The 27,861-nt window shown below is 39.2% G+C and overlaps 2 protein-coding genes across 6 annotated transcripts in view; both read right to left on the minus strand.

Annotated features, from left to right (window-relative positions):
• The window catches only part of LOC146488300 (uncharacterized), a 30,762-nt gene extending 13,695 nt beyond the window's left edge, over nt 1–17,067 (minus strand). Inside the window, exons 1-8 of one of the 4 annotated variants that reach the window (XR_014867205.1) lie at nt 16,934–17,066; nt 16,636–16,848; nt 15,115–15,994; nt 14,364–14,417; nt 12,556–12,624; nt 11,256–11,330; nt 10,248–10,313; nt 8,508–9,114 (exon numbers count right to left, since the gene is read on the minus strand). Coding sequence is in view for 3 of the 4 variants with exons in the window: in XM_085123218.1 (XP_084979344.1) it covers nt 8,771–9,114; nt 10,248–10,313; nt 11,256–11,330; nt 12,556–12,624; nt 14,364–14,417; nt 15,115–15,994; nt 16,636–16,782 (1,635 nt within the window). In the remaining variant the exon portion in view is untranslated. Of the gene's footprint in view, nt 1–7,548; nt 9,115–10,247; nt 10,314–11,255; nt 11,331–12,555; nt 12,625–14,363; nt 14,418–15,114; nt 15,995–16,635; nt 16,849–16,933 lie in introns of those variants that run through there. The other 3 variants (XM_085123218.1, XM_085123210.1, XM_085123228.1) reach the window with 3 other exon arrangements.
• Nucleotides 17,068–21,160: 4,093 nt separating this feature from the next.
• LOC146488302 (uncharacterized) overlaps nt 21,161–27,861 on the minus strand; it is a 19,580-nt gene continuing 12,879 nt past the window's right edge. For both annotated transcript variants that reach the window (XM_085123259.1, XM_085123254.1), the window contains exons 6-7: nt 25,088–25,153; nt 21,161–24,592 (exon numbers count right to left, since the gene is read on the minus strand). In XM_085123259.1, coding sequence (XP_084979385.1) covers nt 24,240–24,592; nt 25,088–25,153 — 419 coding nt within the window. In that variant the 3' untranslated portion in view covers nt 21,161–24,239. The remainder of the gene's footprint in view (nt 24,593–25,087; nt 25,154–27,861) is intronic.

A 27,861-nucleotide genomic window follows, 5' to 3' on the forward strand; every position in this document is an offset into this window, starting at 1 on the left:
TCTATGCTTCATTTTACATGCTGGGGACCTGGTGCTGGTTTTCAATATTAAACAAGTGATCATTGGCCCAGAATAAACAATCCTTTTATGTAAATACACCAATCACAATCATTGATATATTTTTAAGATGTCAATTGATCCCTTCAAACTTGCGAGGTAGGTATTGGCGTGAAAACTGCTTGGTAGTCGCTTGCAATATGTAGTTATTTTGTTTTAATTGAAACAAACATGGATAAGTTTGTTGTGAAAACGCCGAGCGCTTCATCGCAGGAGAAAAAAAAGATTGCACCTTCCTGTAAATATTTCGGCAAAAGACAGGGCAAGAAAGAACCCGAAGGAACGTTTCATGTTGACGATGGTCTGTTGTTTACCCTGTGAGCAGTGTCTCCTTCGATCTTCCTAGGTGTTTCGCTCTTTGTGCAACATAGCAGTTGATCAGATCATCTTCGAAAGTTTGTGGTTGTCAGGCACATTGAAGCTGAGTCACACAAGCGGAACGAGGAAAAAAATGCGGGTGGGAAGCAACAAACGTTGACTTGACCAAATTAGCAATATCTGATTTTCAATAATTTGAAATGAGGCAACAAATGATTTATTTCTGCCCAATCAGCTGTTTCTTCAATTCTCCGTGCTCTAATTGGTTCTTGAACAGCAAAAAATGGATTGTGCTCCTCTTAGACCTAATAAAACAAGGTTAAATTAGCTTACATGAAATCGCATAATTTGCCGCATAATAGACCTTTCTTGCCGCATAATGAGACTTAAAAATGCCGCATAATTTCCAAATTTTTTCCGCACCCTATCAGAAGCCCTGTATATACTTTACAATATTAATCCCTCCCCATAACTGCCATTGCATCTCCTCATAAGAGACAATTATTGCAGTCTGCTTGCTTTATTAATTATCTAAGAAAAATAAGGGGCCACAGGTAAGTCTATCAGGAACCAAGGAAAAATGAATTAAATTCATCTGAAAGTGAGACTACAAGAGGAGAGGGGAAGAAGGGCATTTGAACTTAGCTGATTTTTTTTTCTAAAACTATATGTTGGTGGTCATGCATCTGTGGATCAGGTCAAAAGAAAATTTGTTACCAAAACAAATTGTTACTAGAAAACAGTCAAAAGTGCCCACTATACAGGCAGATGATTGCAGCCGTCAAATTTCTTACCCTAATACTTGGCTTTGGTAGCTATTTCTCATGTTTGTGTATAGGTTAGCTACAGTAGTTTTATGGAATTCGGAGAAACTACTTTCAAATTTGAGCAAAAAACCGAATTCAATTGTAATTCCAATTAAATTAATGGATAAAATGGACCTTTCCTGATAAAATAAGCAGACTGAACTTTGCTCAGAAATACAAATAAGGAAGACCCTAGACTGCAAGCAGTCCCTTTCTGGATAGTCGAGAGGTCGCGCGAAATAGCCGAGCGCGAAAAAAAAGTAGAGCGAACGAGCGGAAGGGGTCTCTTCTCGTTTATTTCTCCTCGCTCCAGTCTCACTGCGCTCTGACCACACCATCTCGACTAACCAGAAAGGGAATGCTTGCAGTCTAGGAAGACCCGTTTAGTTATAATATATGTGCACAATATGACGTTTTGTCCATTAAAATTTGTTCACTCGTGATAGCTCAAAAATGTGCATTAATAACTTGTCAGACCTTGTGATATCAGACTTCATGTAACAGCTAGCTTCACGATCAGTGGCCATTTAATTAATAGTGTATGGAAATTAGAGGTAAATACAAACTAAAAATGAAAACTGTTTTCCACTAATTTGATTAATGGGAATTAAGAAGGGTACATTATCAGCAAGAAAAGCAGATAAAATGGACAGAAAATGGGAAATCTAAAAACTGACAGAAATTTTCTTTGATGTAACACAGCTAGGTTTTATTTCAAATAATGCAAGTTCAGGCTGACAGCGTAGAGCACATCAATCACAGCTAAACTGACAATCATGGCTTTACTGACAACTGACCAATAACACCACAACTTCGTTGACCAATCACATCAATAACTGCAGAGACATTTATACCATCTACTGACATTTCACAATTTATTTGACTCTGATGATGACCTCCGCTCTCGTTGTTGAAACAACAGTCAATGTCACCTCAAACAGTCCTTCTCAAGACTACACTCATCGATCTGGATGATCATAATTTACATACTTATAAGAACACATCAACATCTTACCAAAATTTTTCGGCTTACAAAATAATTAACACTTTTTTGAAAAAAGCTCATTTTCTTTCTATCCAGGCAACATCACATAATCTAGAAAGTTTGAATTTAACTCTACCAAGGCTTAATTTTTTGAAAAGGATAAGAATTTAGACATGCATATAGTTTAATAGAGTACTTAAGCTTTTACACACCTCTGGTAATGTTTAAGAAATAAACATACAGGTTAGCAATATTGCTTCAAATTCATAAATTACAAGCCAGCTGCGAAGTCAGTGGCTCATATTCATAATAGAATGCTAGTGAAAAGTACCTCGAGTCAGTGTCTATGCCAGATATAGTTTCACGGAAGAAAATGTCAATATTATTACAGATTGAACAGGTTTTAAAAGATGTTTTGTGGTCTCCCTGCATGCAAAATACCATACTGCTCTTTCAATTTCATTAGAAACTCTGGAAGCCATCACACCCTAATTGATTTCAGTTCGCTAAGCACACTGGGCTAATACAACAGGCTCACTCTATTAATTAGATAGTTTAGCAACAAGAGCCACCTCTTCAGATAATTTAGGACTAAAGCTAAAAAATAATTCATAAACGATAACCACACTCCAGACTGTATATGTAACTTCATGTAAAATACATTTAGTGATATAGCCTTTGCAGCTCTGCACTTGTAATTATTTTCTAGAGACCTGGCCATTCAAATTCTGCGAGTGAACATTTTTTGGTGAGAACAAAATTGCCTTTTGTTAAAAAAAAAATGCCAAAAAAAACAAAAACAAACATAAGAAGCAAAAAAACATATCAAATTAGGTAACATGTTTTTTATTCTTGTTAATTTTAAATTTTAGTTGAAATGCAAAATGCGTGCTCACATTTTTTTTTTTGAAAATGCTTATGAAACAGTAAGAGAAATAGACAATAAATTGTTACTATGTGTTCCACTTCATTTTCCAATTTTGGTCACGTGACTATGGACGTGGCCTGATGAAGTAATCGATTCAACCACACTTACAGTGAATGGTTTTTTACCAAATTTTGGTTTGATATGACCAAATATGTGCTAAGTTATAGTAAACAGATTTTCCCTATAATAACGGCCTCAAAAGATACTTGTAAATGAACCCATGATATGATGAACGTATGAATGTAAGAAATTAACTATTTACGGCACTAAATAATAACCTGATTTCTTTTCAAAGTCTGAACTGAGGAATCTTTTCTTTTGTGTTTGGTTGCTACAGTAATTAAGCTTGTTTCGAAGTGATTCATAATACAAAGTGCATTATCAACACCTTCTGTTCAATTTGGCCACGCTTGCAATCATGTAGTTTGCAGAATCTGTATCATCCAAAGCAGAGAACAATCAGCCAAATTCCCCCAGTTCGAACTTATCTTTTCTGGTTTAAACTCTTGGTTTAAACTCTAGGTACAGAGGGCCCATTGTCTGGAATTTGCTACCTAAAGCCATCAAGGATGCTTCCTCCCTACAGCTTTTCAAACAAAAACTTAGACAGGCCTCAAGGACATTAGATCGTATTCAATTCGAAAAGGAGGCCTGTGTGATAACATCAAAGCAAATGGATTTTTTATATTTCTAAGTTCTTGAAATTTCTTTACGTTGAGTACTGCTAGTGAACTTTTATGAATTGAGAATTGTACATATATTTAAGTAGTTTTTTAGTTCCTGGCAGGTCCACACCAGCCTTTGGGTTGCCACAAACCGACCTGCCTTGACAAAAATTATATGTATGTATGTATGTATGTATGTATGTATGTATGTATGTATGTCGCCGTATTGGTTTCGATTTGATCCTCTCTCATTTTCGAAACTAAACCGGAAGTATTAAAATCGAAGGATGCCTGATTGGCAAAGGTACTGAAAATCTTAATAGCAAATCTCAGTCCCCTTTGAGTTAAAATCAAGACAATGAAATCCAAAAGCAAAGCTTTTTAAGATACAAATGTTCGTTCTAGAGCACTTAATTAGTTGCTAATAGGAAATAGTTTACCTTTAATTAAGTCAGCAAATTTCTGATTACGCTTGCAGAATCCATTTCCCTTGGGTAATTTTCTTCCACGGTAAACCCCAGTTCAGCTCTTCTCTCCTTCCCGCAGATTAACTTTCGGTTTTTCCCTCCTCAAAGCTGATCCAGCGCTTTTATCATTCTCGATTCAGTATCGTTTTATGTTAGTCACTGAACAAGAGGGTATCTGTGCAAATCGTGGGTGTCGGGTGTTACGAAACGGGCGATATTATGGTTGCTAAATATCGATACTCGCGATAAGTATCGGTTGTTTTTAAACAGGCGCGCAGGGTCTGGGGTAAAGATTTCGAACTCGAAAAACTATTATACAAACCAAATATTTAATTTTGGCTAATTTTGAAAGCAAAACATTTTAAGTTTTCCAAGATTAATGAACACATTGAGTTGGTTTGTACGAAAAATAACCGACAATCTGTAGAAAAGGGATAAGAAAAATACCTTTTGAGAGCTTTGAGAAACGGACACAGCCTTCCATCTTTCCATCTATTGCTCATCCTGATCTACACGAATATCCAGCTACGAATTGCTCCAATTTGAAGAAGTAGTCCTTGCTGGCTTCATAAAGTCTTTGATATTGATTAATTTTGGTAAGAAAAGCCTTTCAGTGCTCGGGTAACCTTTCGACATCGCATGTGCATGATTGCCTGCGATGCGAGTTAATGGGTATGGTCTCATTCTCTATCCACAGATCCTATCCACATAACGTGGGAAAGAAAAATGCAGGCACGTAGCTAAGGTTTCGATAGGGGTGTTCGTTGAGCCCCAAATCTTGCTGAGTGCCGGAGGCGATCTTACTGAGGAGGAGGGGGGGGGGGGGGGGGCTCCGGGGGCATCATCATCATCATCATCATCATCATCATCATCATCATCATATCTACCCTCGGATTTACAGAGTATAAGCTTAATGCAGCTAATATCTCCGAGCATTTACCCACCCAACCATGAGAGTATGCACACAAAGACCAGACCACATCACCGGGGAACTACGTCCCCCTACTCTTTGCAAACAGTGAGTGGGTTCTTTAACGTCCCACAGAGTTATTTACAAACAAAGGTTGTGAGACGGGGCCTACGGTTTATCGTCCTTGGGCCCGTTTCTCGAAAGTCCCGGTAACTTACTGGGTCCGATAAGTGTCTTTGGTGATAAATGTTTCTTAAAAGAAGTCAATTTTTATTAGCTTTGAACACTAAATTTTAAAATCTCATGATTTTCATTTCTATGAAAACATTGGCCAAGTACCATGTTTGTAATCACTGTGAAGCCGGCGAAAAAAACATTTAAAAATATACTTATCGGGCCCGTTAAGTTACCGGGACTTTCGAGAAACGGGCCCCTGATCCGAAAAGACTAGAAAGTCTAACCATTTGCAGATGTCAGAGCAAAGGCAGCACTTTCTCCTCAGTTATTTAAAGACCCTGAGTGTTGGTCCGGCCGGGGTTTGAACCCACGACATCCCGCACGGTAGTCCAGTACTCTACCAACTTAGCCAACCGGTCGGCGGGGCATGCTCCCCCGGAAATTTTTGAAAATGTTGGTTCCCAGAAACCTCATTTCCTGCATTTTGAGACCCATTTTAGGCAAATCACAACTTTGTTTTTTTTGTTTTGTTTTTTTTTTGTTTTACAGCAGCTTTTTTAGCTATATACATCATTTCGACGGCATAATTGTTTCAACAAGAAAGTTCAATGTACATTCCGCGCCCTGTCAAGTTCTGATAGCTATTCGATCTGCTGATAGTCGTACACCAAGCTGGAAATTTGTAAATCGAATCTTTGTAACACAACACCGTCGAAGGCAAGAGTCACGTTCGCGTACGTGTCAGTTCCTCTTATTTCGCGCTTGGGCGGACTGTGGTAATAGCGGTCACGGCGCAAATCAGTAAGAGTTTGTATGGAAATGTTCACGATCGGATTTAGGAGGTACAAATACTGGAAAGTTCTTAATAATAATGACATACCTTGCTTCTAAGGTGTATTGCCTATTGTCTGTTTGTTATTTTGTGCTGATTTGAGGCCATTTTAGTGAGTTATCACTTCCTAGGTTTCCCACTCCCAAGAGAAAGACAAGGCGTCACAGTGCCCCTTCCGAGAAGCGAAAAATCCCAGCTCAAACTGATCGAGCAGCCACAAATCTAACGCAGAATCCCAGCACAAATGTCCTAGTTTCATTTCAGTTAAATAGCAACGCCATCCGGGGCCTGCAGCCGACTCCAAGCGGCAGTTTAGTTTCAATAATCCCAGATCTCAACAGTGTAAAGGCCCGTGTACACATTCACCACGACACACGACCGTTGAAAACACAATTTTTGTTTTGAACCCCGGGTGCCCTCTAGCGTTTTTTTTTCCAAATTGAAGCTTTATTATCTCTGAAAAATGCATGGTAACCCCCAATTTTCATTTTGGATGCCAAGAGCACTTGTAATTGTGTTCTTCAGGTTGTTTTAATTTTGGTCAGAAAAACGTTATCGATGTGTAAATCATTAATATTTTGAAGCCTGAACTACTTCGTGACGGAAGTTAGTCACGGTGATGTCAGTTCAGACGCGATAAGACCATAAAAGTGGGTATATTTGGGAACATGGAAACTGGTTTCCCAGCTACAATGATTCTTTGAGAGTCAGAGGGGCTAGTCCGGGATAAGCAGCTGAAATAGTGATGTTTAAAAGACCTTGAAACCGTTTGATGGTAGCCTCCCACAAAGTCGTTTTTAGGGGAGGAGGTAATTTATAATAGAGACCTTTAGATTCTAGTACGATCGCGAGTACGACTACGAGTTTCTCCAATAAACAAAGAGCGCGCGCGCGTGAACCAGTGTCATTTTGGCGGGAAAACGTGATAACTGTCATTTTACTACGAGTTTTTGTGAGAACATCGTAGTGGCGAAAACGAGTCCTCCAAACGTAGGTGATCTCGTCTTTTTGGAAACACGAAAGGACTTCACTATCATCATTCAAACCAACTGCGTCAAGTTCGTCGTTCGTAAAGAGTGAAATGAAACTTGCTGTGATATATCTGTCCTTAGTACTTTGCTAAAAACTCGAAGTCAAATCTCGTAGTCGTATATCTGTCCTTAGTACTTCGCTAAAAACTCGAAGTCAAATCTCGTAGTCGTACTCGTACTCGTACTAGAATCTAAAGGTCTCTAATACGAGTCCCCTGAAAACGACTGCGTGCTGGGGAGGCTAGGAACTGCTTTTTCTGTTGGTTGACGGTAAAAATTGCCCTTTTTGGACGGTTGACGGTTAAATTTAAGGTTGTTTGACGGCTGACGGCTAACCTTATTGAGATCCTCATACAACAACTGAATACCATGCCAGCAATTCAGTTATTTACTTGAATTAGTTGTTCCTTTCAGTATTGATTAGAACTTAACTCCTAGTTCTCTGATCACAAATTCATACACTGATTACGCTTCTGGTGTGCTGTTTTCATGCGATACCACGATGTCTTTTGGGTTTGGTTCTTTCCAAACATTTGGGGGTAGTTAACAAATTAGCATGAGGAAATAAAAACGATTTCTTTGTTCGCTTTTGACAAGGATAAACTAAACAAAACCAAGTAAACAAATAAAAGAAAAAAGCTTTACAAAGTTAACAGGTTTCAATTTGTTTTTGTTTAAACAACCCCATCCTGCTACTCCTGAGTGGTAGGGTGTGGGGGTTTAAATATCATAGCAATGCCCCCTGTTACTTTATATGAGACCTCCCTCGTCCAGCAAGAGGAATATAAAATTCCCCTAAATTTTGCTCATATTAATAACTACTCACAAGGCTAAAAGGTTTAATATTTTCACGACAACTAAAACAAAAACTGTAACGCATTTGACTTTGCTGGCAAACAAGATTCGTGACCTCAGACCCCCATCCCTACTAATGCTATACAGTATTATAATACTATATTAGTATTATAGGTGTTAATGGTATTATAGGTCATGTGTCCCCAACAATTGGGTTAACCCTATGTAGACTGAGCATTTTTTGTCTTCTGGTGCCGGATTCCGCACCCCTTCCTGCATAACTTCGCAAGTACAAAAGCCAGCAAAGAACAAAAAGTGAGAGACAAATGGCGTACAAACGAAAAAGAAGAGCAAATTGGATTCTAACCTGGAACTTGCAGTGTGTTTGACATAACAGGAGGTAAAGTTAAAACATTTACGAAAAACAGGTCCTGTAATAATTTGTTGTACGTTACCATGGCGACCAAATTTTGACAGGTACTTTTTTCAGAAATCGAAATATTTTTATATTCCTGGTTTAAAACGAAAAAATTAACTTTCTATGTCAGTGTTTCTAGTAGCTGTAATTACTTTTGTTCAATTTTGGTGCTTTAAATTTCCCAAGTTTTGGGGAAATCCAAGATCGCTATCGTGTGGAAATCTTGATGCCTTCACTTTCTTTTGCTGACCCCAGAGGGAAATATTTGACGTGCTATCCATTCTTCAAGTATCATTATCACGGTGGAATCCTTCCCTAGGTACAGGAGATGGAAAAAGCCTGATCTACACAGGGTTAATTAAGCCAATAAAATGGGACTATTCACACAGATGACCGTAAGGTTGCATTGTTCTCGATTTCGATGGTTAACACTTTGCTCTTTTTGTAAAATAGGCAAATGCCGTCAGCAATGTCTTTCCGTCCTAATTCTTGAAGGACCTTGACAAATGTTCGCAGAGTCGTGCAATATCTTGCGTACAGTAAATTGGTTAAGACTTTCACTGGACTTCCTCCACTTTTGTATTCCAACTCTAGGTCGTCCAGGTCTCCATCACGAAGTCCAAACTTTCGTCCTACATCACGCCAGTTGTTTAGACCTCTGGGTGTGTGGTCCAATTTTTTGATTAATTTGTTAACTTCATAAGGCAAATCAATTAGGCTCCTTCCTGTAGATCAAGAGCATGACGATAAAATATTCGTTATGGTGATATACATGATCATGACGTCTAGCGAGTTTCAAAGATGTTGATGATAAGGATTAGATTTCAAAATTAATCGTTTCTGTAGGCTGGCTGAAGCAGTTGTGTAGGAGAGGAAAACATGGGCAATTGAGGCATGAGGACCAGGGCTACTGTATACAAATATATATTTGTATCGATAGAGACGTTAAAACAATGCTTCAGATTTGTTAAAAATGACATTACTATTGCGTGGAAACTAGAATCATTTGTCTTTACCTGTAGATGGCTCGGCTGGAGGATTTTGACAAATTTGGCCAATTTTTTCGAGACCGTCCTGTGCATTTTGGAGAAATTGCTAACTAAAAATCTGATTATTCATAGTTTCTCTTCCACAGATAAATCACATATATTTTCCTTTCGGTGTGCTAGAAGGAATCTCGTAGCATAGAAAAGATTCTTTGTCAAATATACATTAGCGTAGTTTTGACCAAAATAGTAATAAAAAAAAAATCCTAAAAGTGCCCCTTTAAGATTTGAGAAGTTCAAGTTTGTGTCGAAGTGTTGGTAGCTTACAAAAGAGCTTTTCCAAATGTGAAGAGCTTTACAATTAAAACTTGTATTTATGTCAAAAGCTAAGAGAAAGTTACAGTTTAAGAGCGTAAAAAGAAAAGTAATACTGTCCAGGAAATTGGTAGTTTCAGCTGCATAGAGCTGAAGGACAAGGTCATTGAGGATTAAGGTTGGTTTGTTTTCTTACGCAAAAAATTGTCTTTAAAAATAATTCCAATAGAGAAATTCATCAGCAAAGTGAGCCATCCACATTAGACAGGCACGTGCCACGTCAAACATGTAATCACGTGACAACGTGGAGCTCACTTTGCTGATGAAGACTATGAGATACGGTCGAAAGCTATACCCAGTTGCTCTAATTTCTCAGACCTTGTGAAAATAATTTATTTTTATTTTCAAAGTATAACCTGTGTTATTGATGAACCTTTAACTTGTCCTACAGGAACTTCAAATTAGAGACAAAGAAGAAAATTTTGAATAATTTGAGTAGCACTATGCTTCGACAAATCTACTTGCAAAATTCCCGAACATTGACATAAACATCTCACCTTCAGGTATAAAGGTAAGCATGGTGGTGTCCTTCTGGGGAAGTGGTTTTGTTTGAATACAATTCCCTGCGATTTAAATTGAAAGACATGGTGTTAATATTCTATCTAGCTAGATTCAGTGAAGGGCTACAACTGAAAGTTTTAGGCTCTTTGAAGGGAGGAGATACCCCTTCTCCCCCTAAAGAAAAGGTTTCTACTTCCCCAGTTATGCTTAAATAAATGTTAACATTGATGCTTGTACCAAAGTTACAAGGCTACGAAGGCAAGTCCAAGATGTTAATTAAAAAAAACTACTGGATATATTAGAGTAAAAGGAAACAGTAATAATGTTTCAGTTAAGTTTTTAACACTACTATACTAGTTTTGTCAAGCACAATGACACCCTATTCAAGGGAAAAATAAAAACTTGAATTTGATGTCGTGAACGGCTTTATTTCGTTCCTGTAACATCGGAAGTTAAGCACCAACCGTAGAATACTAGAGTAAGCCTTAACTCAGAATAATATGCCATCATAAACATAGAAGATCCTTCCGGAGAAGTTTGTTCACTGCTGTAACAGTGTTATGCCAGCCTGTGGAGTTGGCGGAATTGCTTCTGCGTGCCTAAGAGTTTTGGCGGCGAAACCGCCATTCTCGTAGCTGGGCATTTACGCACTACAATTGTAGCTGATACAACTTAGGTACCCCATCTAAGGATCATGCCGGGAACACAATGCCAACACGTACAAAAATGATACCCTATTTAAGGAACAAGACTCTCAAAAACCATAAACCATACCTTATCGAGTGGCGCATACCTATCTAGCCTACATATGGGAGTACCCCCACCCCCCACCCCCCCCGGGCTCTGGAACAAAGCTCGGAAAGCATCTTTCTCTTTAATTGTTAATTTTGAGGAAGAGAACTCGGAAAAGAACTCGGGAAAAAGTAGGTCTGGAAGAAATCCGGCAGCAAAATCATAAAATTCCTTGAATTACTTGAAGGAATGAAATAAAAGAACCACAGTACCTTCAGGAATGCGTTGTAAATGAAGACTGATGTTTTCTTGGGTTAGTCCTTTGTTTTGGCTGTCAGAAAGGTTTTCTGGTAACGACAAAAAAAGAATTTAACGTTTGTATTGGATTTTAGAAAATGGATGGTGGGAGGAAGTATGTTTCGGAATTGTTTTTAGCTTTGTAGTCTCCCTCAAAGCGCAGCCAATCTGTGTCTCATCACGCAACACTCCTCCCCACAAGGAAGGAGCGTTGCGTGACGAGACACAAAAACGGCTGCGAGGGAGATGATCGTTTTTCGCGCCAAGAAGTGATCACGTGATGTTCCTTATGACCAAGATGGCGGCCTTGAATCCAAGTTCCGAAATAACAGTGCGTGCTTGGAACGCGCTGGTAAGTCACGTATTGTAAACCTTTTGTTTTCGCCAAAAGTGCGCGTTCTCTGCTATTTAGGGCAAGTTTTCCGCCCAGCCCCATGCATTAATACCGGTAATTTAATATGTGTACATTTTCCGACTCTTTACTCGTTCCTTGTGGGAGAGAGTTTATAAAATCTGATTAAATTTATAGCACGACAGTGATGCCTATATAATTTATACTGTATGGTATACTGTATGCTGTTACAGTTTATTAAAGCGAGCATTTCAATTTACGGGCTGTAGATTTCAATCGCCTGATGGCTGATGGGTATACCTGGTCAATCCCTGGCACACCAAAGTTATTAAAGTGAATAATATCTTAACTGTCTTAGTATGAACCTTTAATTGCCCAGAAATGGAAAATTCTACTTCATTTCATTTTCATTTTGAGGCTAGAAATGCATAAGTTGAATGCCCCTCTGTCACGCATAAGCCAGGGAGAGCGGGAGGGGGAGGGGAAGTTACACCTTGAATTTTTGATGGAGTTGTGCCACCTGGTTCTCCAAATTCTGAATGTGTCCAAACAGACCAAAATGCATCATTTTCAACACCCATTTTCCTTGGTCTTGTTTTATTCATGTTCTCAGTTTCATTGTTGGTGAACATTTGTCTGCTTCTGCCCTTTGGTGCGGGAGGAGGGTGGGTACCGACAAAGGCTATTATGGGGATTACCCTCCCCACCCCCACCCCCAGGACCTTATCAAATATATCATGTCCCAAAAATCAATATTTCAAGTAATCAATTTTAATTTTGTTTTCATGTCCACTAGGAAACTGTCATGCATTGGCATTATTTGTCTTTTTAACAGCTGCAGTCTTGCACTTTATTAAATCAGCACACAACATAACTGCTATCTTGTGTAAAAATTAAATAAGAAATAAATTGAATGAGCTTACCAGTTGAGGAGGTGGTAGAGCTCTCAGTACTATTTTGAGTCTGTGATGATGGCGTTGCCCTATCATGAACTAAAAAGGAAACACATGCATATTACTGATGTCATGAGTTGGAACTATTCAGTAGCAAAGGTACCTATTAAGTGCATATGTTAGGTTAAATATCCCCTCTGGGCTCCAAAGATTTTCTACTGTAAAGTTTCTAGTACTGCAACTGGATCATATAAGATCTTAATAAATTTATTTTTAAAAAGCAATAGTATATAGTTGCAAATTAGCCAACTGGATACAGCTATTTCAATTAACATCGTTAGAAAGATAATGCAACAAGACTGCAGGGTGATATGGGTAAGTTTTTAATTACCAAACTCAGCTACGGGTCACTTGCACAGAAAAAATGTTTAAAACTATTGCATCCCAGTTGACACACATTAATATGCAACCCAAATACAAAATTTTTGTCAGTTTAGTGCAACTTTAAATATTATTTAATGTAGGTATAGTTGGTCTCTCCCCGTAATTTTGTTTTAATGAAAAGAAATGTTCAACAAAGACAATACCTGTAGAGGAACCCAGTTTTAATAGACACCAAAAGAGACACACAAAACTGTCCACACTAGCTACCTAGTGTCCATATTGATAGAAAGACTGAAGCATACAATAATTATTTTGAACAAAGGAGCAATGCTTAAAAGTTCAAACTGAAGAAAACTTATGCTCATTAAAATGTACAGTCCCACAAAAAAATACATACCCAACCTATGGAAGGTCATTGAAAATTCCCAGGGGGAGGGGGGTCTAAAAAGTCAAAATTTTAGATTCAAAGTAGAAACTAAGCTAAAACGGAAAAACCTTCCATTGCGGGAGTATAGATATTTTCTGGAAATGCACAAATTATACACAGGCATGCCAAGAGATACTAATCTTGGGGAGAATTGAATTTTTAGGGTACCCATTAAGATTTCTGGAGTTTTCCAAAGCTGACCTTAAGTTGTCAATAGGTTCCAAGAAATGTTTTCCTACTGGTAAGGGTATTTGTACTGTGCAAGGTTTTGGTAAAGTTTGGCAACATTAATTTTCTAATATAAGCATATAAAGAACACAAATTCCCTGGGGGTGGGGAGGGGGGTACTCCAGATTTCAAGTGACTGGGATGATTGAAGAATCATTTTGGGTTTGAAATTTTCCATTCTGGGATTTTTTTGGGTAGGAAAATTTGGCAAGTATATATTTTGGGTGGCCTCATTGAAGTAGGGATTTTTTTGGGTATTCAAAACAATCTAAAGAGTCATGGGAGTGCCCGCATATCCTGGCCACACAGTTCTGCGAATAAAGAACAGTCAAAGTTGTTTTGTGGCTGTTTTAATATTTAACCGTTACATTGCATCTGTCTATTAAAACTGGTTAATATACAATATTAAACAATAGTCTGCAAAGTGTCTTGTAAACAAGGTGTAAACAAGGCTTCAATTCATTTAATTGACTTCTTATTTATTGCATTTCTAAATGTTTTCCTGTATTTGTAATGTTTTTATTTTTTGTATTTTGTCATTTAATGTTATCTGGAAATTTTTAAGGCTTGGAAATTCAGCATGAGAATTTTTTTGGGTTAATTTTTGGTCCAGGGATTTTTTGGGGTTTTGATTTTTGCCCCCATTTGATCATCCCTGACACTTGAAATCCGGAGTACCCCCTCCCCCTCCCCCCCCCAGGCACAAATTATAAATAGAACAATGTTTCATAAATGTTAAAACTTTTCCAGATGTGTTAAATCAAATTTTGTAATAAAGAATACATAAGTCAAATTATACCATTAATGGGAACAAATGTGTTGGTCAAGTTATTCTGGGCTGGAAGTGCTTCACCTAGCAAAAACAACAAAACAAATCAAACACAAACACTAACAAATGACAAATGAAATTAATTTTAGAGACTATTTCAAGAAGCTGGTTAACAGGCTTGCACGTAAACAGATGCATTTTACATTCTCTTATCCCATTTGTTTATCCTAGAGTTCTGATCACAGTTATCCCATGAAAGCTTAATAAATTTAGTTCCAATCTTACAAAGCAGTGGACAAATCTGATCCCTTATTTCTCAATGAAACTATTTAAATCACCATGGATAAGGGGGTTATTTTCTAAAGAAACTGTGGTGCTGCGTCGGTGGGGAGTGGAAACAAATATTTGGTTTATCAACAGAGTTGAGAAGGTAATTTGGCCACCATAAAAATATTTGAGCGCTGACATATAATTTGACATTTAGTAGTCGACAAATCTCTTTTCGGTGGCCTGATATATATTACCTTATCAACTCTGTTGATAAACCAAACATAGCTTGTGATTTCATTCATTCATTCATTTATTCATCATAATTAACAAAGGTTTCCCATTGCAACCTGGACATAAAAAAGTCCACCATACAGAACATAACCCAGAAAATTCCCCCAAAAGGTCCTTACCAAAGTCTTTTGCCCCAAAAAGTCACTAGAAATTTTTCAAACCCAAATATGTAACCTGATAAAGACAAAGTAAGAGATTTAAAAATAGTAAGGCAAGTTACCTTGTTCAACAACATTATAGTGGACCTTGTTGGATTGTTCATTTCTGTGCTTAGATTGCTTGTATTTGATCATTGCAATGCAAAGACCAATCAGAAGTCCCGTAACTCCACCTATGAAACCTTCTAGTATTCTTTTATCCTTTGGTGAACTGTTACTCCCAATTACACCATGGTCTTCATGACCACCAGATTTGGTATTTGTTTGTGTCTTATACGTAGGTATAGACTGTGACTTGCTGGGATCATTTGCAGTGGAATTATCTGTTGCAATCCCACCAACTGATACAGTTGTGCTTGTAGAGCCTGTGGCACTAGTAGATTTCCTTTTTGTCAGTGGGTTTACTGTGGTTGTTCTCTTAACTATTGAAGCCCGCATTTGGCATTTCTTATTTGCATCTGTGACCTCACACTGCTGGTTTCTAGGCATTCCAAGATTTTTGCATAATTGCAGACGGTGACTCTCTGGAACGTCATCGCAGCAAAAAAAGCACTCCTTACATGTATCCAGGTGAGGGTGCAAGTAAAAACCAGGAGGGCAGCCTCCACACTCGCGGTTACGTTTTGTAGTACATTCTTTCACCACAATTTTCTTCTCACACATATTGCATGACTTGCAGTGGGAGGAATCGTGACCATCAGAATATGTCTTGTTGGCCTCGCATGGCACACAATCTGTGTTTGTTCCATACGGTACTTTTGCACCACATTGTACTGGAACCCCTTCACCAGCTGGGCACTTTGGGCAGATTCTGCAGGTTATAGGGACATCCGAGTTGTGTGGGTCATACATTGTATAGTGTGTCAATTGCGAGCAGATTGGTTGATCTGCTGCTGCTGCCGCTGATAATGTGGCCACTAAGCAAACCAGTAAAGCTGCCATCTGTAAAACAACCAGACAGATGGTTTACTAGCAGTTAGTTGCAATTAAGGTTACTTTATTTTAGTGACAAAGTACAATCATTTATAAGCAAAAATTTATTATTTCATGAAACAGTTCTAATTAAAGCCTTTGCTTTTAAATATTGTAAATATGTGAATGGAAAAATAAAATTGTGAATTATGTTTAAATGCTTGTTAAATCCTGTGTTGGGGGAAAAATGTTAATTTATATTACTGTTAAAAATAGTTTCAGGGCAGATCAGCAGTCAAGTTAAAACACAAAGGAGAATTGACCATTTTCAAAATGGCCAAAGTCGGCATAAGAACATGTTAATATCTTCCCTAGGCGAACATTACCCCCGGGGTGGGGGTATTCACTGTATTGGACTATACGGGAAGGCTCTGTCCTGCAGGCTTACTATTTTCAGGATGGAGGTATATAAAAATATAGGGATTTCATGAGCTGAAGTATAGAAAAAGTCGGGGAAAAACTGTGATTTAAATGTTTAAAAGAGGGAGACAATGAAATCAGAAACTTTTTTGTCAAATAGTGGGTCCGTCAGGCGATATAGGGAAGAAAACATTTTACGGCGAGGTATACTGAACATGTGCTCGTCACTACGGTATATACCGCCCGCTTACCTTCAGATTCAATGTCAAGGAGGACAGCTTTGCCACGATGTATCTTCTCATTAACCAGGCACCAGTAATCGGGAACGATAAACTGGGGTTCGCACTCGAGAGAGCGGCATCGAGTCTTCTGTTAATTCCTGTACACCGTTCAGACATTATTTCATCTGAACGTAGTTCGACTTAGTCGCAGTCGCGTTTTCTTTTTGGTACTCTGAAAACAGACTGAAGAATGTTAATTTATTTTGAGAATCAACAGCGAAAATATTAACAGTAAAACATTGATATAATATCAAGATTTTCTATTTACCTCAGCCAAACCTGCTGACCCACTTTATGTTAATGTGTCGCAGCTGTCCGTGTTGTAAGGGAGACGCGGAATATTACGTTTTCGCCCAATACATCATTTAACAGATTAAACGTACGTAGTATGTGCTTTCCTAAACATCTGCTGTGTAATCACTTTCAAATTTAGCAATGGTGTAATCCCTACGCACGAATACGCATACGATTAACATGATCACGTGAGCGTTTCACAAACTGATAAATACCCTTCTCTTTTTTCTTTGATTTGATCTAAACAGAAAGAAAAATGCAGTCCTATAAAACTCCGGAAGATTTAGGAACCTGTCGTGTTTTTTTTTTCTCCTTTAAAAATTTATCGCTTAAGTGCCCTTTGGTTCACGTTTCCGGTTGAACTTAATTATGTGTATGCAAAGATGAAAATCACGAGCCCGTGAAGCGTGTAGACGCACGGCTGTTGGAATGGACTCTGTATACATTTTAGCGGTTATACGACCATAAGTCTTACATCTAAGCCTACTTGCATCAGGATACACATCTCTTGATGATCCATGCCACTATTTTTTGCTTTGTGTGTGTGTGTGTGTACATGTGTTTGCTTGTTTTTTTTTTTTTTTTTATGTTGATATTCTACGACCCGGTAAGGTCTTTTTTAATGATAAGCTACGATGACACGTGAAATTATCATGCACACTTCAGGTTTTGCGCAGCAGTGACGCATGTGTTAATGCCGCTTGTTGCCAGTTTTGTTTTAACTATTTGTGTATCAGCATCTCTGACCAAAATAGGTGAAATCTTTATAACCTTAGGGTATACGTATGTATGCTCGTTGACTCCATAGGCACCTTTTACTATTCTTAGATTTAAGTAAAAACCCCTTTCCGCTGAGCTCGCTAGCGATACAATTGAGGTTGTCAGGGAACAACAACTCTCGAAACCACGTAACAAAACTGAAAAAAGCAAAATTATCTTACAAGAGAATGTGTGCTTCAATCTCCAGTATAAGTAGCTTTTGATAGTCCGCAAAACACGAGCTAGTTCACCTTTTTTTTTTTCCGATTAATTTTCTTATGTTATGGTATTACTTTAAGGGCCCTGATGTAAGAGTAAAGGATACGGGCGTTTATTTTTAATCGGTTCACTTACTGACTGATTCCTAATTGGTAATGCAGTTGTGGTGGTTTGTATCGAGAATTCCAAGATGGCTGACCTTAGGTAGCCACTGGTAGCCGCTGGATGTCATCATCAGCCTATGCTAAGTACATGAACCCCAAGAGTATTTTAAACGATTTACGCTCATCTAAATGGGTCCAGAATACCAAAGAAAGCTCAAAGATGGTTAAATCTCAAGGAGTTAAAGCACAATCATCCTATTAATTCAGCCTGAAGGTTGAAAGGCCTTGGCGGGCGGGGAAGAGGAGGATGACTGAATATTTATAACGGCTGACGGACGAATCAACGTTCTCCTCTTTTGTTTAAATCTGTCGTATCAGGAAAACATACTAAGGCGGAAATGACGTTCTGTTTACCTTCATTTTTGATTTCGACCAAGAAATTGTCGCAGATTTACACATTGGGAATAGGGAAAACTTTCCTTTGGCTGAGCTCATAAAAGCTTGGGACGAAAATGGAAGCCGTCAGGGTTCAGGGTCAGTTGTTCGAAAGCCGATTAACGCTCTTCCCGGATTAAAAGTTTTACCCGAGGTTTTCATCTCACTTCAGTAAAAATGTCATTAAAAGCTAATTTTGAGCTGATGGTTAAGCCGGGGAAAACTGAGGAACAAAAATTTCTTGGAAAAATCTTTATTTATCTCAACTAAAATCAAAGTTTGGCTCTGAATCGGAAATGGACCCAGAAGATTAAAACACCTCCCTTCAAATTAAAAAGATGATAAAGTGCAGGAATATTTCCACCGCTGTAAATAGAACCATAGAACAGCCTTTTAAAACGAACCTGGGCTTCAATCTCATGTTATGCAAAGCTCGTTTCAAACTAACGTTGCACGTTTGGTATAGCCGGCGAACACTGGGCTAAGGCACTCTCCTCCGCAGAGGCTCCTTCATAAAAAAGGAGAGAAAAGAGGGAAATGGGAAGAAAAACGAAAATGGAGTAAAAGAGGGCGTAGGGGACGAAAGGTTTTCAAAATGGCGCCCAAATTTCGAGGGAGGCTGGGGTTAAAAAAGTTCTTCTCTCTTCCCACCGTTCCCCGAGTCCCCAGAGTTCCTCGTTATTTCACTCTCTCCAGTCCCTTATTTGTCTCCGCTCGAGCGCGAAAGAGGCCTCTAAAGCCCGCCGCACACGTGAGGAAAGAGCTGAGCAAAATGCCTCGCGAGGCAGATAGCTCAGCCGTTTCCTCTCGTGTGCGGGGAAGTTTTGGTGAGAATTTTGCCTCACGAGGCGAAATCTCAAATATCAAACATGTTGGATATTTGAGATTTCGCCTCGCGAGGCGAAATTCTCACCAAAACTTCACCGCACACGAGAGGAAACGGCTGAGCTATCTGCCTCGCGAGGCATGTTGCTCAGCTCTTTCCTCACGTGTGCGGCGGGCTTAAGGAGGAGAGAGAGGCTAAAGCACAATGACATCGTTCTGGATCGGACTGCTGAAGGTATCATCATTTGAAGATGAGCGCAAAGCATATTAATTTGGAAAAGGCTGATAAAGGGAGCAGGCAATGAATCGAAACCTTTTTTCTGCGATTGCTTCAGTAAAAAAAAAACAAAACCTAAAACACTGGGTCAGTGGGGCGATGGGAAACGCCGGAAATACCTCATGGAGATGCGTTAGACTGGTAGTGTATACATCACACGCTGTTGAGCAGGTATAACTAATGACCACCAGGTCGAAAAGAAAAACGTACAAAGACATACAAGAGGGTCTCAATGGTGGAAAGCTTTGACGGTTGACGGTTAATTTTTGCCGATTTTGACTGTAGACGGTTATCAAGGAGAAATTTCTTCCATGAGTTAAAATAAATGTTAACTTTTATGTTTTTCTAATATTAACAATTGTGTTCTTCAGGTTGTTTATTTGGTCAGAGAAACGTTATCAAAGCATTAAATCATTAATTTTTAGAAACCTGAACCACTTCGATACCTGGCTGAAGTTAGGGGCTGTTTGTTCGCGCACCTCAAACTCTACTGGGGTGGCCATGGATTGTGCTGTGGGACCGCTCCTTTGGCCAGCGGGTTGGGCGCCAGGAGAGACTCTGGGGCCCTTTTCTCGAAAGTCCCGTAACTTACCGGGCCCGGTAAGTGTCTTTGGTGATAAATGTTTCGTCATAGAACTCAATTTTTGTTAGCTCAGAATACTAAATTTTATAATCTTATAATTCTATGAAATCACTGCCGTCACCATGTCTCTAATCACTGTGTCATCGCCGAAAAAAACGTTTAAAAATATACTTATCGGGCCCGGTAAGTTACCAGGACTTTCGACAAACGGCTCCCTGTGGTACTGGAATTTTATAGCCGCGGGATTTCTGCGGTAAAACAATGGAAACCGTTATGGAGCTTGTACAGACAGGCCAATCAAAAAAAGAAATGTTTTCGAATTCTCCAGGGTCTTTCCTGGCGCCTAGCCGCTGACCAAAAATCTTGAGGATTCTGGGTACGAGATTAGCAACGCTGCGAGTTGCAATTCACAAAATTCTGATAAATTTGGCAGAAAAAGTATTCGACCGTATTCTGTCGAATCTGAGACAACAAATTCTACAAAATCTGACCATTCTATTTTCGCAAAATTTGACCTCATATATGATAGAAATCAAGCAAGTAATTTTGCAAAATACTTGCGTTCAAACTGTAGAATGCACATTTTGCAGAACTGAGGCGACTAAATAGAAGTGGCAAGCCACTACAACAGAAAGAAAAACACCTGCAGGAAAAGAGAATGGCGTTATGGCGGTGATAACCCCTCATAGTTTACATGCGATACCACGATGTCTTTTGGTTTTTTTTTTTTTGGGGGGGGGGGGGGCGGGGGGGGGGGGGGTGAAATTAAGAAATTATCATGAGGAAATAGAAACGATACCTTTTTTCGCTTTTGGCGAGGACAGTCTAAAAGACCAAGCAAGCAAATAAAAGGAAAACGATTTACAAGGCTAACAGGTTTCAATTTGTTTCTTTAGACAACTCCACCCTTCTACTTCTGGGTTTTAGGGATGTAGGGGGGAGGAGGGGTGGCAATGCCCCCTGTTTCTATAAGAGTTCCCTAGTTCAGCAAGGGGAATAGAAAATTCAGTTCGCCATTAGACTAAAAGAAAAGGTTTAATATTTTCTTGATAACTAAAAACAAAATCCGTCACGCATTTGACTTTCGTGACTTCTTCCTTCTTTTAATTAATTAAAAGAGTTTTTTCACAAGGCTATATAGTGGCATCTTAGTGCCTTACATGTACTCTCAATCTGAGAATGATGTATGTTTTTCTTTTTTTTAGTTATAACATTGATAGTACGAGGGTCTTTATGGGTACTTGATTCTCAGCTATCACTTTAAATTTAAGCCATTCCTCAGCTATCAGTTAATTATGACGGATCTCAGTTAACTAAGTTTTACTTTTCTCGTGCTTTTGCAGTTTTGTATCAATGGTGTCCTCGTCTCATTAGCCGAACAGTTTCGAGAATCATCCGAAGATTTCCGAAGAACTCTCGACTGCTCCCAATGTCTTTCAAGATTTTACGAACACTGCCTATCACTGCCTATATGCGACTTTTACAAACAACTTGTGAGGAGTTCCGAGTCATCTACGTTACGTTATTCTTCAAGCATTATGTAAACAGTTACTAACAAGTTATTTGCAAGCAAAATTACATTTTGCTCACTTCAGTCTCAGCCATCAGTTAACCTCATGGAGACCCTGTGACATTATAGAAAATTAACAGTACCCCCTACTTAATAAACTATTTTTAAAAAAGTACAGAATTCTTGTATCTTGCTCACATTTTCCCTTAATAGAAAAATCAACACTTATATGTACAGAGGATTTCTCAAAATTCCCAACCATACAAAGCATACAAACTATTTTGTAAAATCGACGCTGTTCATGTGATTATATTTAGGAAATTAAACGTCCCTTGGTAGTAAAATACAAAAATAGACCATGATATCTATGCATGCACTATCTGTGTTGTTCGTAGCATTGTTAAAAGGCCTCTCCAATTGTAAATCAGACCGTGAATGGTTGTACTGTTTTAAAAAAAAATCAGCCAAACTGCGGTATTAAAGGATTAGCGTATATACTAACATATATTGACGCAGCACATTTTCACTAGCACGTTTAGGTTAAACGTGACGTCCAAATTTCAACATGAAGAAATTTACAATTGAATATCTTTTGCGAATTAACATGGTCGTATTTGGAATCGTTCTATACCACACATCTGAAAACGCAGCGCTACAAATTTACCTGATAATCTTCTATCAAAGCACCTCAGTGTAAAACGTTCATATACAGCTATTTCAACTAACGCTGTCGGATTAAAGCTTCAAGCTTAAAGCCTTCCTCAAAGCAGCTGCCAACTCATCCACTTGATATTCTAACATTTCTTTCATCCAAATGGCTCGCCATCGTAGATCTTCACTGAACGGGCGAGGAATAACTGATTTTGATGAATTTATTCATAAAAAAAATCACATAACCTTGCGGTCTTGTCTTGTAGTTTTAAACTTTGATCCGACAACGTTAATTGAAATATCTGTATCCCAAATATCAATTTTTCACCGCCAATTTATCGTTGATTCTTTTGTGTTCAGCGGCTGAAATATTTTGATCTCCCTTTTGTGGAGAAAGGCCCCGAAAATCTTCGAAGAGGACCTACTGGGCCCTAGCTCAGAAGACAATTTCTAGACTGATACACCTGTGTCACCCTTAAATGTTTGTATTTCTTTTAAAGACTATTTTTGTAAAGTTTTTGCTAATTTGTTTTCGTTGGATTCACCGTCACTATCTATTGTAACGACGATCCGTTTAACATTATTCTAAGAGTTTGTTTTTTCGTTAGCCGATGTTCTATTTTCTTTTTACGATCTGCTTTTCATTTTATGATCATCTGACGGACAAAGTGTCATCAATTTAAAAATTTAACGCAAACATAAGTAGGCTTTTGTACATTATGCTTTTGTTGCCCCACTAAAACACTCCATCTTAATGCTCCATTTTCCCACTAAAATGCTCTGTCTACCTCAAAATGGTCACTTAAATGCTCGGATAATGCTCAGTATACAAAGGTTTTAACAGGGTGTTAACGCTGACACTATCCACAGGGTCACAGCGAAAACAAACATGGCCGCCTTTGAGGTTTTGACTCACTAATCTCCTCAGTATTCACTCGCTTGTATTAGGGTAGCATTTGAAATTTTGTTGAATTTCGAGTACAAGTCTTCATTTTCTCTTAAAATAATTATTTTTATTTTCTCTGAAAAAAGAATCAATTTTCCGGGAAAATGCCACTAAAATGCTCGAATAATGCTTAATGCTTTTGCCTCACTAAGATGCTCGAAAAAATGCTGCATAATGCACAAAAGCCTAAACATCAGCGCACTATTGATACTAAGAGTTTACTATCAACTGAACACATCTTCGTGGTGTGATGCGTTCAGATCTTCAGTAAATTGCTGCTCCCTTAATGAAAACCATACATAGGCACAGAATACAGCGCAGTATCGCGTTCTGTACCGAGCTACCGTGTATACCGCCAAGTCCTAATAAAGATACGCGACCATTCATTAATGGAAACCTGGTAACCGAATCTCTTTTTATCTCGCCCTTGTTTGTTCCTAGCCCTTGTAAACTTGAACACTGTGCTTCAGTTCGGCAGAGTGGGAGGTCATTGATGCAGTGTTAGTCAATAGTCACAACACTCAGGTAGGACGAGATGAGGTAGTCGATAAATATCTTCAAGGCAGCATGCAGTACGTCTCCAGACGCACTGAGTTCCTAGTCTACTACCTTCGTTCTTGAATTACCACCGGTGCTTTCTTTCCTAGTCAACTTGACTGTCACCTCAGTGTTAGCTTTACTGCAATTACCTAGCAAGACTCTCTGTCTCGTCATCAGGCTTAATTTAACGCAACTTGAGAGATGCAAGCCTGATCAAACAGCTAGCCTTGCCCAGCCGGTATTCAACGCACCCCAAATAAGCGAGTCCTTCTAGGATAAGGGAAGAGAGAGGACCCTGGGGACGCGAGGTTGTCTGACTGTGACCACCGTTAGTGACGTAATTACAGTTACAGTCCGCGGCTTGGCGATGATTCCTCCGAAAACGTGTTGTGGGTAAACCAGAGTTAGACCCCAAACCACGTGCCAATGCGTCAACGCGCCGGTCTTTCTCTATTCTTTTCAAGCTCCCACGGCCAGTTGCAAATAATGCGCGCTACGTCGTCTCTTTTACACGTTCTTAGCGCCTTGACGAATTTTCTCATTGAGGGCTCACCGTCAGCTCTATTCGTCAAGTGCTCGACCAGAGCTTCAGTTGGACTTGTGCCTGCTTTATAACAGATGTCAATCAAGTTCAGATCTTTAGCGCTGACACCTAAAACTAATCCAACGCCGGGCCAAGTTTTCTTTTGTGTTGATTCAATAGGATCGAGTTGCTCTTGCACAACAAATAACATCAAATTGCCTTCACCATCACTCAACCACTTCATGTCGGAGACAATACGCTCTGCCGAGAAAAAAAAAAACTTTATTTGGCCGTAACCGGTAAATTTCTTGCGGCCAAATTGTTCGGAGGCCGGTTAGGGCTTAAGAGGAGTGAGACACGCCTCTTTCAGAAAGTACTCCCACAGCTATTTTGTAGACAATTCTGAAGCAGCCGAAGTCAAACGTAGGACCATAAAAGAATATATATGGGAAACTATACTTGAGATTCATGAAGTAGAATTCAATATTAATACGGTCCTGGGTTGGCTCACTTATATAGCTGCTGTCAAGAACTGGTTCTTGGAGGAAGAAGCTCAGTTCGAAAGGTTCAGAGAATCGTAATCCGGTTTCCTATAAGAATAGAACTATTTTTACGCTTGTGAATAATGCTCAAAGCACTGATGAATGAGCAACCTTAGCCTGCGAGCAAGCTCTCCGTAAATCGGGGAGGGGGGGGGGGGGTGCTGGGAATAAAGACAGAGCTAAAGCAACCTTATTAAGTTTCACTTGACTTTACCTTCAGGAATTCGTTCAATATTGAGGTTGACAGCAGCAGGCGCTTCGTTTTGGACAGGGATACTTTCTGTGAATACAATAACTATCCTCAGTTAATAATCCTAATATTACGGTGCATAAGGGGCGTTTCTCTTACAGTAATTCCTGACCATCTTGCTAAATACTTAATCACAGGAAATGAACGCTTTGGTTATTTAAAATTTATGCAATTTGAGGGAAATTTAGTTTAGTTCGAATTATTTGAGGGAGTGAGACAAACGAGACGGCTATACATGTACTTCGAATTCCAAGTCAGAAGTGTTTTTCGAGGGTTAGTCGATTTCGAAATAAAACAAACAGGGCTGCTGCTTTACTTTTAAATTGTCCCCTCAAAGGAATTTGGGAAAAAAATCATTTTTTACAAATTGAAGCCACGGAAATAACAGCTGTACTTCAATTGATGCTCAACGAGAAATTAGTGTTAATCACCTCTCCATAAAGGTAAGTCCCTTAAAACAAGGAGCTTGTAGAACAGGCGTTTGCGTTTTTCAGACGAGCAAAGGCAAGCATGAACAGATGAGGCAATCGCGGAGCACGAATCACGCGCGACGCTCCGCGCTCGACTCCACTGCCCTGAAAAACGCCAAAACAAAATAACGCCCGTTCTGCAGGCTATAAAACTAGGTGAATCCCCCAACTGTAAGTAGAGGGTCCAGATATTCCAATCGCCAGCCAGTGTGAATCTGATTTTAATTTGGCTATCAACATTGTTTGACTGAATGGAGAGCAATTCAGCAATTAAATGCCGCCCTCTTTTCACATCTACATCTGTTAGCACGTCATCCTCGGAGACCCGGGCGCAGTTAGTGGGGTAGCAGGAATTTTCGTGAGCGAAAGTTTACCGTTAGAACAGTGAACTTTCGCCCACGATGTACCCGACTAACTGCCCCTAGGTCTCCGAAGATGTCAACATTTATAATGACTTGCAAAATCCCAAAAGAGACATACGTAAGTTTCAAAAATGCCATGCAAACAAAAAAAGACGTAATATATTCAGAATATAAGAAGGGCAAGTTAACTGCTTTTCCCATTGGATAATGGGGGACCTAATTTTTACCCTTCTTTGGCGCGGGAGGCTGGTTTCAACGCACGGGCCGTTACTTTTCGCGCCAATTTGATCACGTGTCATACTCTTGACAAACATGTTCGTGTACAGACGCCGTATGATGAACGTTGGTGTTTGGCAAAAATTTTAAAATGGTTAAATGGCACTCTTATTCGAAATTCAGCATTGGACAGAATCAGTTGAATGGTAGGGCTAAATTACAGAATACAGGGCCACTTATTTACATGATAATAGCATCTATTGTGTGTTTAATGTGTCGTTCTATTGTTATGTGTCGTTCTTATGTGTGTGGACCAAAGTGGCCCCCTCTTTAGACTGGAGGAGAACTGGACTTTGGTCCACATCAACAGAACGAAAAATGTCATTCGGATGAGGTGCGTATTTGACTATTCTGTGGTTTAAGCTTGTATTATGTTTAAGTCAGAAGCGTCGACGATTATCACCTGGCCACGGTATGAGACAACTTGTCTTTTGGGTGTGATCTGAAGATATTGAAGGCATTGAGGTTGAATTCCCCCCACTTTCCCCAAGTGTTAATAGAGGGGGGGGGGGGGTGGGGGTGGGGGTGGGGAGAGGGTGGTTGGAGCAATTTGGATAAGCTTTTAGGCCAAAGATTTCAGTTGACAAGTTTGGTCTGACATATGTCATTCATGTTGCATTGTTTGACAAGGTAATCATATGCTGTAAAATCCTGGTTATAAGCTCTGGGCTTACAACTGGGGAATTGGGGAGGGGGGGAGGGGAGTGGGGTGAGGTGGGGCTTATGAGCGGAATCCAAAAAAAAAAAAATGTTTTGAAACAAGCTGATGATAAAACATACTTTATTTCTCTACAAGACCAAATTTGAAACTCTCACTTTAAGTTTAACTTGAGATCTGACTTTGTTCCACACTCTACTTGCTCTGAGTCTATGTTCTGTGAATGTGATTTTATAAGGCAACAAGTCAAAGAAGGGGTAGGGGCTTATGAGCATGGATAACTTTATTTTGGATACCTTTATTTTGGTGGGGGGCAGGGGGCTTATAACTGGAATAAGATTTTTGTTTACAAATAGATGGGCCTATAACCGAGGGGGCTTATAAGAGGAGTGGTGGGGTAGGAGGGGGTGGGGGGGGGGGGAGGCAGGTGAAAACTGGGATTTTATGGTAGGTGTTTTTGAGTCTAACAATAGGCCTAATTTTTAACTACATTGTTTTACAACTGACGAGAAAACATAATATGTACTCCTATTTCTTTAACAGGTTTGGTATGAACAATCTTAAATGATAAGCCAGCACAAGGATTTCCTATAAATATTTTAATTCTGAAACCAAAATACATGAACCAAGATTTGAGGCGATTTCTGGCAACATTCCCATTATATTTGAGGCGTTAAACAAGTTGCTCATGAGTAGGAAAACGTGAAATATTACAAAAACAAGAGAAGAAACTACAATTTAAATGAAGCAAAATACAAATTGAAATGATGTCTTAGTACCTGAAGGGTAGATTCTCATGTGGCAAATAAAATCACAGGACGAAATAAATGGTCAAGACTGTCCATGTACGTGTATATGCTGACCACGTATCGAACTCAAGATAATGGACAATGAACAAAAGGTTACTAAGTGTAAAATGAAATGCAATCTAAAACATGTGTCTTTGATCGGAAGTGCCTGCGTATTTGTGGC

This window comes from Pavona decussata, unplaced genomic scaffold (genome assembly GCF_977016875.1).
Source record: "Pavona decussata unplaced genomic scaffold, jaPavDecu1.1 SCAFFOLD_11, whole genome shotgun sequence".
Classification (NCBI taxonomy): Eukaryota; Metazoa; Cnidaria; class Anthozoa; order Scleractinia; family Agariciidae; genus Pavona; species Pavona decussata.